Source organism: Gymnodraco acuticeps, unplaced genomic scaffold (assembly GCF_902827175.1).
Source record: "Gymnodraco acuticeps unplaced genomic scaffold, fGymAcu1.1, whole genome shotgun sequence".
Taxonomy (NCBI): Eukaryota; Metazoa; Chordata; class Actinopteri; order Perciformes; family Bathydraconidae; genus Gymnodraco; species Gymnodraco acuticeps.
In genome coordinates, this window is record NW_022990961.1 from 110,611 (window position 1) to 124,978 (window position 14,368).

Sequence of the window (14,368 nt, forward strand, 5' to 3'; positions counted from 1 at the left end):
AAAGTCCTTTTAGGATGTGGCAGCTTTTACATTAATTGCAGATAGCCTACATGTAGGCTTACTGACTTGTGTTAAACTTTATAGTAAGAAAACATTAGTTAAATGATGCACTGATATACTTGCCTTACTGTGTTTAAGAAAATTGTTAACCGTCATACAGCATGGCGAACATGACCGTGTAAACACCAGAAGTTGAACACACGTCATTGTGAGCATGTTAGCATGCTAACGTTAGCTTGTTAGGGTGCTATGGCTTTTTTCATTTATTTGCTGCATGGATTTGTAGTGAAATGTATTCATATCGTAAAAAGGAAATGATGCACTGCCATACTGTTTCATAATAAGATTGTTAACAGTCAAACAACATGGTGACTGAAAAACTAAGTTTCACGTGGGCATGTTAGCATGCTAACGTTAGCATTTAGCTTTAAGCCCCATTGAACAGCCTCACGGAGCTGATGTAGACTTTGTTTTGTTCATTTAAAGTAAGACCTTTATACAGCTTAATTAAGAAGGGTGGAAGGAGTACTGGTGTCTCCTTTCTATAACCCTGCCCTCCTGCTAACACACCAGCAGCTTTATCACAATGCATCGTTTCCATTCTCTAAATCTTATTATAATAAAGTTAAAACACTAAAATGTTCAAAGCTTTGTGGAAAGAAACATGTTTATTTTTTCTGCTGAGGCTCCTGGACAGAACAGGAAGCAGTGATGCTCGATATAAAAAAAAGATTCCAGTCACCGGGTGGAAAAAGTGTCTTAGTGGGAACCCTTCCTGCCTTTCACTGATTTCCTTCGTTCCCCACACCTCTCTCTTTTATATACTCACCCTCTCTCTGCCTGCTTATGCAGCTGCGCCGTCCCATAACAAAACAGAAGATATGACCTCAACTGTCACCTTTGACCTTCGTGCCCAAACTCTGTCTGTATGGCCGAGGCTTAGCGATGACGAAAAGTTTACAGACGTATCATTTTACCTTCAGAAAGAAGAGGATAAAGAACTGGTGGAGGTGTGCAGGCGGCTGATGGTGAACTTGCTAGATGGAAACTGCACGCTGTCATGGCAGTACCACAACAACAGATTACTGTTCGACTATGTGGAGATAAACGGCAAAGGTAAAGCAACTTCCTCCGATGAGAAAATTCACATTTGTCAGGTCAGATTAAATTTAAACTGATTTCTAATCCATCCTTAAAATGTGTCTTACAGTGAAAACAAACATTGCAAACCAGTACTATGAAGACATCACCAAGGTAAGGGTTCATATTTTGCTGATAATTGCAGGACGAGTAGTTCAAAGTGTATCATTGTGAAAATAAGTAATTATCTTGATGTGTTTCTACTTGCAGAAACCAACAGATAACAAAACTCTGATAGCCATCCTGGCCTCCTGTGGAGCTCTGCTCATCATGATCGTCATCCTCGCTGTTTGTGCGTCACACCATCGAAAGCCGTACAACGAGAACCAGGTAGGTGGAGCACGTTTCAATACATTCAATAACATATAGCCGATATTTTTATTCAATGAGATTCAAAAAAAGTGCATTCAACCATTAAATCCTGCAGGTACATTTAGCTATCTACAAGCCAGACCACATTATTTGCTTCTGTCTTAGCTTCAATTTAAGGCAAACCTTTCTAAGTGCTACGTATAGAAGAGACTTTTTTACTATTTTTTATTTTGGGGATGACCCTTCAGAGGCACAACACTCCTACCTGCCTTCTGGAGGTAAAGCTAAATGTTCCTCTTTACTATCCAGTACTTGCCAACCTTGAGACCTCAGAAATCGGGAGCATTTAAAAACCACCGCGGGGGGGGGGATCGCCGGAGCTGTTCGATTAACATTAACATGCTCACTGTAGTTGTAAGTGCTGCCTGTAGCTCCATCCTTGGAGCATATGTGTGGGCTGGACGCAGGAAAGGAGTGAGCAGAGGGTAGAGTTGTCGATTCTTGTTCTGTTTTCTGTGACTTTTCCTCACCATGCTGAACACCCTCTCAGACTTTCAGTTGCGCGCGCTACCATGGAAACCAAACAATGGTGTAGCAGGATTAAAGTCCGAGTGGAAACAGTCGTGAGTAAATCTGATTGTGTCAGAAATCGGGAAAAGTGAGGGAGAAATATAACCCCGGGAGGGAAACCGGGAGAGGGCAATGAAATCGGGAGTCTCCCGCGAAAATCGGGAGGGTTGGCAAGTCCCTACTTTAGGACTCCCAGCAGCTTCTACTGAAGCCTTCCGAGTAAATCGCCAGAACGCCGACACCTCATCTCCACCGCTCCCATGTTTTCTTTTGTGTTGCCATAAGTTAGTCTCTCTGCGTTGGTGCGCGGGGCTAATGCTAATAATGCTAATGCGAGGATAATAAAATGGCGGCTTCACAATTTGCAATCCGCCCAGCCAATCAGAAATGGGAACCTTTTTCTCCCATAGGCACATTCACACCGCAGTACTTTTCCCACAAAGGTTCATGAGAACTTCGGGTGCATTCACACCTAATAGTCCGCTCTCTGCTGCGCACCAGACGACAGTTTGTTACATTGTTTCATTTTTCAGAAGGTTCGGTTTGCGTTCACACGGGCAACACTCAAACGGACTATAAACTTTAAACACAAGTCATGTGCACGGAAATGCTGTTCAACCATTGGTCAGACATTAAGGGGGTAAAACGCAAATCCCGGCATTTTCTACCGGAGCCTCCGCCGTGGAGCATCGGCACTTTCGGCAGGTTATTCTCATGCTGCTGTTAATCTGGAGATCAACAGACTCTAGCGGCCCGCGCATATGATTATATAATCAGACAACGTCCGTTAAAAAACATTATAACATAATGAGAGACGTTCTGCAGTAAGGAGGAGGGTTTCACCGACGACAGGTGTTCTTACTTTTATGTAGGCTAGTTGACGGAGCATTTTTACTTTACACAACACACTGTTCAACATTTAATTCTGCTTTACTCTTTAACTAAACAACCGTGGATGTCTTGAAAGACTCTTTCGCTGAACATCCGCGTTCTTGTGACACGTAAATACTACGCTTCCTATGTGTTGCTGCGGACTGCGTTCACACCAGCAATGAACCGCTCCAGAGTTCGCAAGCAAGCGCTCCGAGACCACCTATTTTAGCGGACCAGAGTCCGGTTGTTTAGTTCACTTCAGAGGTCTCGGATTGTGTTCACACCGACCCAAACGAACCGCATCAAGCGGCTAAACGCACCAGGGTTCGATTCAACCGGACTATACAAGGCAGGTGTGAACGCACCCTTAGTTCATGAGAACGCTTTTGTTGCGTTCACACCAAAAAGAGCCGGTACTAAAATGAGTTCATAAGAACCTTTTTACCCCCTTTTCCGTCCCTGCTAGAGAGCAGGGACTTTCGTGGGAGAAAAAGGTTCCTATGTCTGATTGGCTGGAAGGATTGCAAACCACGCCCCGTAAAAACTCCCAAAAAGTTATGTGAAGTCGCCATTTTATTATCCTGGCATTAGCAACATTAGCATTAGCATCATTAGCATTAGCCCAGCGCAGAAACGCAGAGAGACTAACTTATGGCAACACAAAATAAAACATGGGAGCGGTGGAGATGAGGAGGTGTCGGCGTTCTGGCGATTTACTCGGAAGGCTTCAGTAGAAGCTGCTGGGAGTCCCAGCAGCTTCTACTGAAGCCAGTCCCCAACTCCGGGGACTTTGGGCGGCAGTATACGCCGTGAAGTGGTTTGCGGCCTGCCAGTAAACCCAGAGCAGAAGAAGAAGAGAAGTGACGTCAGCGGCTTCATTTGCCTAATCCTCCCCCAGGGACTTATTCCGGTGTGAACGCGATCTGTACTTAGTTCATGAGAACTAAAGAGTTCTCATGAACTAAGTTCTCATGAACCTTTGTGGGAAAAGTACTGCGGTGTGAAAGCGCCTAAAGTACCTACTCTCTAGCAGGGACTGAAAAGGTTCTCATGAACTAAGTTCTAGTTACGGATTTTTTTGGTGTGAACGCAACATTTCGGAAGTATATCGGAGCTATACTGGGAAAAGTACACCGGTGTGAAAGCGCCTATTATATATTTTGTTTATCCATGCTGAGGTCACATGATCATGAGTAGAGTCACTAAACATGTTAGAAAACGTGGAGCCAACTGCACACTCACCCATACCATGAGTTATTATTGTTATCAACCCATTATCAGTTGTAAACAATACAAATCTGATGCTCAAGATGGAAAAAAACAGCCACTAACCACATATTTGAAAAGTGAAAGACTCTTTTAGATGCATGTTTAACGTTGTGAATGGAAACTACGCAAACACTTTGGGGTTTAGGAAAAGATTATGGATGGGGACGGTATATAATTTTCGTACGCAAGGTCAGTAATGTAAAATACCTCGATGCTTTTAGTTTTGGTTTCAAACAGGACATTAACAGGTGTAAGTCTGTTTGACCCACAAATGCCCAATCACCTTCTCCCTATATGGACTTTAAATACCACTGCACATCATTTCCTCCAGTGCCACCATCATGATTACTATGTGCATAAGAGGTTAACGTTGTCTTCTTGTATTTCTGATCAACCATGTGAATAGATATTAATGGCCTTCTGAACTTAGTAGTAGCTATAAGATGCCCCTTAAACCTGTGTCTAAAAGACTGATAACAACGCTCATTCAATCAGCTGATAACATTTGAATCTGATGTTATTTTTATTTACTTTCTCAAAAAAAATCTCCCTTAAAAAGCAGTTTTTTTCATGAAAATAAAATTAAATGTAACTCTGAAAGGTAGAAATGTCAATACATGGACTTTACACTTATTTAAAGTAATTATACACAGCCTTTTGAAGACTTCTTCCTCTTTGATCTCTACAGCAGCACCTGACGGAGGAGTTGCACACGGTGGAGAACGGATACCACGATAACCCGACGCTGGAGGTGATGGAGATTCATCCGGAGATGCAGGAGAAGAAGAAGACGGCGCTGAACGGAGAGTTCAACGACAGCTGGATCGTCCCCATAGACAACCTGCTGAAGGAGGACATCGCCGGCGAGGAGGACACTCACCTGTAGAGACGAAGGAACAAAAACAAACAACTATCCACACTTCCTGCTCCATGCCGACCTTTTCCCTACATCCTGGGAATGCTGTCCCCGTAGAGAAGACATTTCTGTTCTGACGACTGTAGAACAACCCAATTGTAATGAAGTCCGTCTGTTATATATTTTTTTACTGTAGTGAGCAAAACAAAAAGGATACAAAATCAAGCATGAATGAAATTGCACGCAAACCTATGTTTGAATAATCAAGTAAATTAATCACTGTTATCTAATCCGGATATTTTATATAAATAAGTGACTTTCTACATCATTACTCATTCAGAAAAAGCTCAAAGCTACAAGAGGATTGTGCCTTTGTACACATGCCACTGTAAATAGTGTTTTAATGTTATTTTGAGAGAGGGAAAAAGAGTCAGGAGATGCTTAAGTTCATCTCGAGAGCTACCAACTTAGATATAGATGACTTCAGGATACTGCAAAGCATCCTGGTAAATTTCCACTTATGTGTGTTGGCACTGGTGTACCAATCATAAGAGACAGATGTCTGAAGACACTACTTAGCCAGATGTGTTTATAGTTTAGTGTATTGTTTTCCGTGATACGTGACCCTTGTTGGGGAATAATTTGCCCTGCATGTCCTCCTTCGCTGTCCTCCTTCGCTGTCTGACGCAGCTGACCAGCCGCTATCTCCCATAAGGAGGGGCTGCCCTAGCATATTGTTGATGTTGCTAGTTTGTGACCGGGCAGCTCTCGGTCAGAGATAATGTGGAACACATCCTTCTCAGGGTGCAGATGACCCCGAGGCATAGCGACAACAACTGTGATCCAGTGTCCCCCACAACCCTGACTTAAAGTTGTTTCACGTGATTACAATCAATGACAAAGCCTTTAACTTTCATATGAAAATAGGTATCCACTTTAATCCGCTCTTGCTTTTCAATGCAGGACATCGCTCAGAATATCTAACAGGAAAATCAACTCGTCGCGTTTTTAGTGAGCTTTGCTTTCTTGCATTCAAAATAAAATAAAAAGTGACATTACTGAACATTTCTGGTTAATACATTTCAGGACTGTACTTATATAACGCTTTATCCAGTCTTTACGACCCCTCAAAGCGCTTTGTATGCTACATGTTATTCACCCATCCATACAGAGCAGTGTACCTTACTCTAGGAACTAGCATTCACACACCGTTGGCCATCGGGAGCAACTCAGGGTTAAGTATCTTGCCCAAAGACATGTTGGCTGCACAGGCTGGGATCGAACCGACAACCGCACTCCCTCGCAGACAGTTTTTCCTGCTTTCAAAACTTCATAAGCAATAAAACATACCGTTGATTATTCAGGGTTTTTGCTACACGAGTCTGACCAGTGGCGTACGCTGGCTAGCTAACATTTAAATAGTTTTAGAAGTCAAGTAAAACGGGAAGTAAACACTTTGTACTTCACGGTAGGTTTTTAGTCTCAGTTAGTCAGGTGGCCGAGAGAATCTTGGGAAATGAAATCGTTAATTATTTTGCACTTGACTTCCACACACCGCATGATCCAAAAGTGGTTATTTTTGACAACAGTGAATCTACCATTTTACTTCGTAGAAAACACAGTATTTTCTCAATAACTAGCAACAATTCTCCCAGTCCAGAGAATCGCCATTTTTTTAAAGACCAGAGTGTAAATTACTTTTCCTGCATAGAAATATCACTAAAATGCCAACTCTACAATCAAAAAGAAAATATTATCAGTTGTAAAAACACTGTTCTGATGCCGATTTTGTTTATTAATAACCTCCTCTGATGTGAACACTGTAAATATTTCTGTTTCTTCCACTCTTGCTGCTGCTGGAGGGTCATGTGACATTTGAAGATGATCTAAAATCCCTCACAGCAGAACCTGGGCACGTTTCCTTTTGGATTATGTTCAGCTTAATAATTTCTCTTAAACCCATTAAGAAGTTAATATATATGTGTGTACTTATATACAAGTGAATCACCTTTGGGCACTCCTATCCACCGTTTGTTTGTTTTGTTTGTCTGCCGTTTCACGTTTATTATAGCTGTGATATTTTCACCAAAGTATGTTACCAGTATTTCTATGTATTTATGATTTGTTTGCTGCTGAAGGCGAACAGCAGGGGTCTGACACACTGGAAAATGTAAATTGTCATGTTGTTTTACCTGTTCAGATTTGCAAATAAAAGCTTATTTTTTCCACTCGATTCGGTATTTTACTTTCATTTCTTTGACAGCAATACTCACAGATGACCACTAGGGGGGCAGAAAACCCACACTGGAGAGATGGGATTTAAGAAAACCTGAACAAAATACAATCTTTATTCCTTATATACAGTACATACAATGCAATACTACAAGGTTTTTCTACACATTCACTGATCTGAGTGTACCAGCCTTAAAACTCTCACCCAGGGGTCGAGAGACGGGCAAAACGGAAAGAAAAATCAAATTAAAACAACATTTCATCCGTCAAACATTGTTGTGTGGAAGATATTTACTCTAAATTAGCAAGTATTATTTGGCATTGTGGTTTTTTTCTAACAAAAAGGTGCTTTTAATTCTTTTTAACGTCACAAAGTAAAGCGTGATGAGCCCTAAATGTTGTCATATCTTAAATAATTAGCATTTTAATGTTCTAATACAACTTATGCGTTTCTCTGGTGTCCTTTTCACCAATCTGTTTCCATTGAGTGTGTTTCAGGGCAGCAGCAACTCGTGTGACATCCTCCTCCAACAACATGAACGCAAAAACACTCCCAAATGTTAGGAGTATTATTCAAGCAACGTCTCTATCGTGCTCCATCGTTACAGGTTCAACTTTCCTCAGGATTCATTTAGAGAATCAAATGATGTGTCTGAGTAGCAGGACACCTCCCTGATGATGTCTGAAATAACTACTTATCTCCAGTGTCAGTGAACACACCAGCAGGATGATTTAGATGGCAAAAATGTCTACTACAGTCCAAGTGTTTTGTTAAAGTTTCAATATGAATATTATGAATTGGAAGCTGCAAAAAGCAAGAGAAGCTAATGGATGCATTTTCCATCCTATTCAGGTATTTTTGTAGGCAATGCTGAGCTTATGTCTGACTTAAAGAGGACCATAGCACTATTTTTTTTAGCTGTCATTTTCAACACTTTAGCGACTAGTCATGTGCTCTTAAAGGAATAGTTGGAATAACGTTAGGAAATTGCCGAGGATCAGGTGAGAAGACTGAGACTACCAAAAGTAAAAATAGCCACTGATGTAGAACCTTCAAAGCTCATTAATTAACCACATTATGTAAAAAGATCATAAGGTGTGGTGTTATAAAAAGTTTTATTTATATATGACCAAGTGCCGTAACCTAGAGTCTTGTTGTCACTGTGTTAATAAGTGATCTTTAGATTGCCTTTGGACTGAGCCCGGCTACAGGTTTCCAGTTGTTATGCTAAGCTAACAGCTAGTGGTAGCCTCACACTTAGCATACATGACAAAGAGTAGTCTTGATCTTCTCTGTAAGCAAGCAAATGTCTGTTTTCCAACCCCCTGATTTCCAAGAAGCAGCAGAATATAACGTCACATTTGTCCGGAACGACCAGAAGCTAACGGTGGCTAATGTTACCTTCACTGTAGTTGGATATTTCAGTTCTTCCCATCACATAGGCTCACTTTAACCTTACTTTTTCAAACTTAAATTTCACCTGCAAGACACCAGAATGCTCCTTCAGCTTCAACAAGTGCATAACAAAGTTAAATAACTGTATTAAATGGGACTCATAAGTTCACTTGTGCGGACAAGTTGACCCAGTAGAGTTTTGAATGAATCATTAAACGAGAAAACATCTGTTTACCCGATTCAGTGATAAAAGGAAAATTAAACCCATAATGTCATCACACTGGAGAAGCGCCTTTTTTTTTTTTTTAAATAACTCAAAATGCCCTTTCCACTCTCAAACTGGCACCAGCACTTCATTTACAAACGCACACCGGCTGCTTTAATACCTCCCAATAAGTGAAATGAGGATTGTTTGTGGACCCTGACTTTTTCGGTAAATGGGAACAAATAAAAGAATCCAGCACAGGATGCCAAAAATCTTCGATATGTATATTTACATATCCTGTACAGCCTTAGAATGAAGTCCATTAACTACTGAGGAAAATAAATGTTACTTCACCTCGAGTGCTCTGTAGTATATATGCACATTTACCAACCAATTTGACAGGGATAACAACCGAAAGCAATATAAAAAAAGGTATATTTAGATATATATTAAATTCAATCTCATAGAATCATTCCTCTATTGTAACTACAACACTATTCAATTGTTTTTTTAGCCTCTGCATGGCTGACACGATCACAAATAGATATATGTTGCAGAAAAGCAAGCTTAACAGATAATCCAAATGAAGGTTTGGCGGGAGATGCTGAAATGTGACCGAAGGGAGGACAGAAGAGTTGGGGAAGCCACTTCCTGTTTCACGGTCACACACTTTTGCCTTCAAATCAATGAACAACCAGTGGAGTTGAACTGAGAATCGACCTGAACACATCATCTCCAAATATGTGGACACAGCTCAAAAGTTATTGAAAACAAATGCGTGAATTCTCCTTTTTGGCCATTAAGTTTCTGAGGTGGGAAAAGATTTTGCGTGCTCCAAGAAACCAGCAAAAAAAAAAAAGAAAAAACCAAAAGGTGAGTTCTGTGAGTTTCCCTCACTGAAGTGTAAAAGTGTGTGTTCTCGAGGCTCACCAGCAGGGGGCGCAGACTGACAGCAGCTCGATGACGATGATGATGGTTAAATCCCACAGGAAGGTTCAGGAATAGAAAAATAAGTGGTCTCTGCCTCCTCCGGTGGGTGGGCGAGGTATTTGGGGTTAGAGCGTGATGAGGTCCACCAGGTTGCCCTTGGGAGGAGTCATGCTGTCGGGGAAGAAGTTGACGAGTGTGTCGAAGAGCTGCGTCCTCTGAGCGTACGTCTGGTCCACGTCTGAGAAACCTGAGAGAGAGGAGGGACGTTAAAGAATATTTGTACTATAAGACTACCCTTATAAAAGGGTTTACGAATAGTTTGCAATTCATTTATTAATTAGGTTGTGAACACTTTATTAATCATTAATAAGCTTTTATAAGACATGAGACAAACAGGGCAACGGTGACCAGTCGCTTGCCAAATAGTGAACCCACATTCATCTGTACTGCCAAGTCTTATATTGGCTACATAGCTTGCTTCTTCATCAGCCAGCATCCTTGGTATCTGTTGTTCACGGAGTTGATTCTCGCTAAGTAGCCAATATAAGGCTTAGTCATCTTGCCGAATAGTGAGCCCACATTTATCTGTACTGCTAAGCCTTATTAGAAATGGTAGTAACTCATTAATAAATGGTGATTTGTTTCACACTTTACAATAAGGCTCCCTTTTGGCAGCTATACATGTTAGTAACTCGTAAATAAATGGTCATAAGAGATGCCAAGAAACATCAAGATGGAAGGGGGGGAATCAACTCGGTGAACAACAGATACCAAGGAAGCTGGCTGATGAAGAAGACCAAGTAAGCTAGGTAGCCAATATAAGACTTAGCAGTACAGATAAATGTGGGCTCACTATTTTGCAAGATGACTAAGCTACTTAGCTTACTTCATGTTCTTCATCAGCCAGCATCCTTGGTATCTGTTGTTCATCGAGTTGATTCTCGCTAAGTAGCCAATATAAGGCTTAGTCATCGTGCCAAATAGTGAGCCCACATTTATCTGTAATGCTAAGCCTTATCTTGGCTACTTAGCGAGAATCAACTCGGTGAACAACAGATACCAAGGATGCTGGCTGATGAAGAAGACGAAGTAAGCTAGGTAGCCAATATAAGGCTTAGCAGTACAGATACATGTACTTATCCAGAACATCCTGGATAAAAGTGGTCTACATGTCCTTTGTGGACTCCCACGTGGTGTTTTTAATGAACACTTACCCAGTGGGATGAAATCAGAGCTGGACTTGAAGAGAGCCGAGGGCAGGAGCTGGAACTGAAGCCCGAAACACATTCGTGATCAACAAACAGTATTAGCAGGGACTGTAACCCCCAAAAACGAATATTGAAATAACACTAAAGCATGTCTTTAATGCTACTCCAGTACCTCTTTGGTCTCGTCGGGGTCGGTGTGATCCACGGTGAGCGAGAGGTCGTTCTGCAGGTATTTCAGCGCGTTCAGGGGCTCCGATTGGGCTTTCTCCTCAAACCTGACCAATGAAAACACACCAATGGTAAACATCCATAAACATTCATCTGATTGCATTTTGATAATTATTTATCTAATATATCATTCCATTTACTTTACTATTTATATCTTGTTTGTATTTACTTGTACAACTTGCTTATATTTCACCAAAATCATTTTGTTACATTTTGGCACCGGCACATTTCTGCAGACTCGCGCTACTTTCCTCGGCTTCAGGCCTCGCTGAGGAGAGGTAGGTGAAACGAGTGATGTCATAAATGTTGTATTCAATATGTTAATAGATTGTTTAATATAGGTTCATGTTGTACTTTGTTCAAGTCATACTTGTTTGCAGTTAATATACCTATATTCTGCTGTGTATAAATGTAATTTATAATGTGCATCAGACAGTGTTCGTGGGCTTTCCAAAGTTTAAAGTTTAACGGAGCATGTGGGTGTTTTTTATGTACTTTCCCAATCTCTGTTTTCTTCCACTGAAGGTATCAATGTAGAAAGCTGGTGAAGCCATTTCCTGCTGTAATTATATTCTGTTTTGCAGATAATTAATCCTGGCTGGCAAGAAAGAAGTCGTTTTATTTGATCACAAAACACAACGCAGAGATAAATGTGGTGTCAAACCAGACCGGTTACACATCTCCAAACAGTCTCTTGCACTATTATATGTCCTATATATATATATGTTTCACTGTTCAGGGTTCCTGCAGGTTTCACCTACTTCAATTTAAGACTTTTTAAGACCACTTTGAATAGAATTTAAGACCTATTTCACGGCAAGAATGTATGAATGAAACTTGCTATGTTAGAAGAAACACGTCCCATAATTACTTACAAAGTAAATGTATTCACGTTCAACATAAGAACGATGACTCAACATAACAGCATAGCAGTACACAGAACTGTGTTAAACAACAAGTGTGTGTGTGTGTGTGTGTGTGTGTGTGTGTGTGTGTGTGTGTGTGTGTGTGTGTGTGTGTGTGTGTGTGTGTGTGTGTGTGTGTGTGTGTGTGTGTGTGAGTGACAAGAGCTATAGTCAGAGCTTGTATGATTGGTGTTTAGCGTCCACAGCAACTCCGTTTTTAGGGTTGACGTAGACTCAAACGTCACCCGGAGGTCCCCCGATGTTGTTGCGGGAGCTGCTGCACTAGCTAACGCTACATTAGCAAAAGGTGCAGCGGGCTTCAAACACGTTCCCCTCCACTGGTTTCAACCAAGCACTAAATTCGATGTTTTCCAACCAAATACGGTCGAACTTACACTTCCCCATATTCATTTGTAAGTAGATTCGAAGATACCTGAGTTTCTGACTGTCGCTAGCTGAAGCTTGGTTGGTTGCTAGGTTACTAGCTGGGTGTTCTCGGATAAGGGGCCGGGAGAAACAAAGTTAGTGATTACTGGTTCCATGTTGATTTATTTCAATCGAGATTGTTGGGGGGAACTGAAAGGCTCTTACCGCACTGGTTACTTTGCAGCCAGACATTTCCCCCAAACACATTTAGACGCGATCGCTACACAGAAGTACCTTTCAAATCCCATCATTTTTAAGACCTTCTAAATCATATTTAAGACCTTTCTAATTATTTTGATCATATTTAAGACTTTTTAAGGCCTTGAATTCTGATTATCAAATGTAAGACTTTTTAAGACCCCGCAGGAACCCTGACTGTTAGAGGAGCATGTGACCTACGTTTTTCATTGCCATAACTACACTGTAATGACAATAAAGCCTTGAAACTTGACCTGCAGTTACAACAACTAAACACTAGATGGCAACAAAGCAGGAAGAATCCCACAGCTCTCGAGTCATGTGATGAAGTTGCTGTGCCCCACCTGTATTTCCTGATCAGATATCTGCAGTGGCGCAGCAGATATTCCTTGGAGGGCCGACACAGTTTGAGGGACCAGAAGTCGTCCAGACGCATCTTAGGAGAACAAGACTTCCCGGGGTTTCCACCAAACAAGTAGTGCACCTGGACGCAGAAAATAAAAAGGAAATACACACCAATTAAAGCTAAAAACCACAACTACAATACAAGACGTAGATACATGTTATTGGGGTCTTTAGTTGAATTGGATCATGTGGTTTTTTTTAGGTAAAAAGCCTGATTTGTCAACCTTTTAGTTTAAACATTTTATTTATAAGAAATATTGCAAGGATTGGCAACATCTTGTATCTTGTACTAATACTGTTATGCATTCATGGTTTGATGTGTCTTTCCTCGTGATCTTAAGGTTGGAAATCTGGTCATTTAAGACACAAATGCGGTTGTGATTCTCTCCAAACTTGTGACTTTATTTCTTCACAGCTTTGTTACGATTAATTAGTCATGCAGACACTGATAGAAAGAAACCCTCCATCTTCTGACGTTGTTTTCGAGGTGCTCGGAAACATTTTAGAAGTTGATTTCACCGAGTACAGCTCCGATAGAGAAGTAGAGCCAGATGTGAGAATAACCAGCTCAAGAGGAGACGTGGACGTGATCATAAATACAGATCTTGAAAGCTGAGCTGGATATCGCCTTTGCAAAGTGATCAGCGTGTTACTATTCAAGTGAGTGAGCCCCAGCTGTGTGTGTGTGTAGCTGTGTGTGTGTGTTACCTTGTGCATCTCATCGTAGACCAGCTGGTGTGCAAAGCGTGGACACGGCTCCTCCTCCTGAAGAGCCTTGCTCGGGTTTTCTTTCACTGCCTGGTCGTTCTTATACACACAAGACCTGAACACACACACACGGGAGTAAAGAAGAGGAGGAAACTAATTGACATGTGTGACCAAAGACAAAACACTTCACAAAAACAAAATTTGTTTCACACACTTCAGTACAGCTACTGAAATCCACACACACACACACACACACACACACACCACACACACACCACCACACACACACACACACCACACACACACACCACACACACCACACACACACACACACACACACACACACCACACACACACACACACACACACACCACACTACACACACACACACACACACACACACACACACACACCACACACACACACGACACTACACACACACACACCACACACACACACACACACACCCACACAACACCACACACACACACACACACACACACCACA

General features: G+C 41.4%; 2 protein-coding genes across 2 annotated transcripts in view; one reads left to right on the forward strand and one right to left on the reverse strand.

Annotated features, from left to right (window-relative positions):
- podxl (podocalyxin-like) overlaps positions 1-7,253 on the forward strand; it is a 41,400-nt gene extending 34,147 nt beyond the window's left edge. Inside the window, exons 5-8 of the mRNA XM_034235169.1 lie at positions 984-1,116; positions 1,211-1,254; positions 1,351-1,470; positions 4,853-7,253. Coding sequence (XP_034091060.1) covers positions 984-1,116; positions 1,211-1,254; positions 1,351-1,470; positions 4,853-5,050 — 495 coding nt within the window. The 3' untranslated portion in view covers positions 5,051-7,253. The remainder of the gene's footprint in view (positions 1-983; positions 1,117-1,210; positions 1,255-1,350; positions 1,471-4,852) is intronic.
- Positions 7,254-7,338: 85 nt separating this feature from the next.
- mkln1 (muskelin 1, intracellular mediator containing kelch motifs) lies at positions 7,339-13,976 on the reverse strand (the record flags this gene model as incomplete). Its single annotated transcript, XM_034235168.1, is given in 5 exon segments — positions 7,339-10,030; positions 10,998-11,052; positions 11,164-11,266; positions 13,093-13,232; positions 13,862-13,976. Coding segments are annotated over 5 exon segments (535 nt in total), but the record flags the coding sequence as incomplete, so codon positions are not given.
- Between the last annotated feature and the right edge of the window lie 392 nt (positions 13,977-14,368).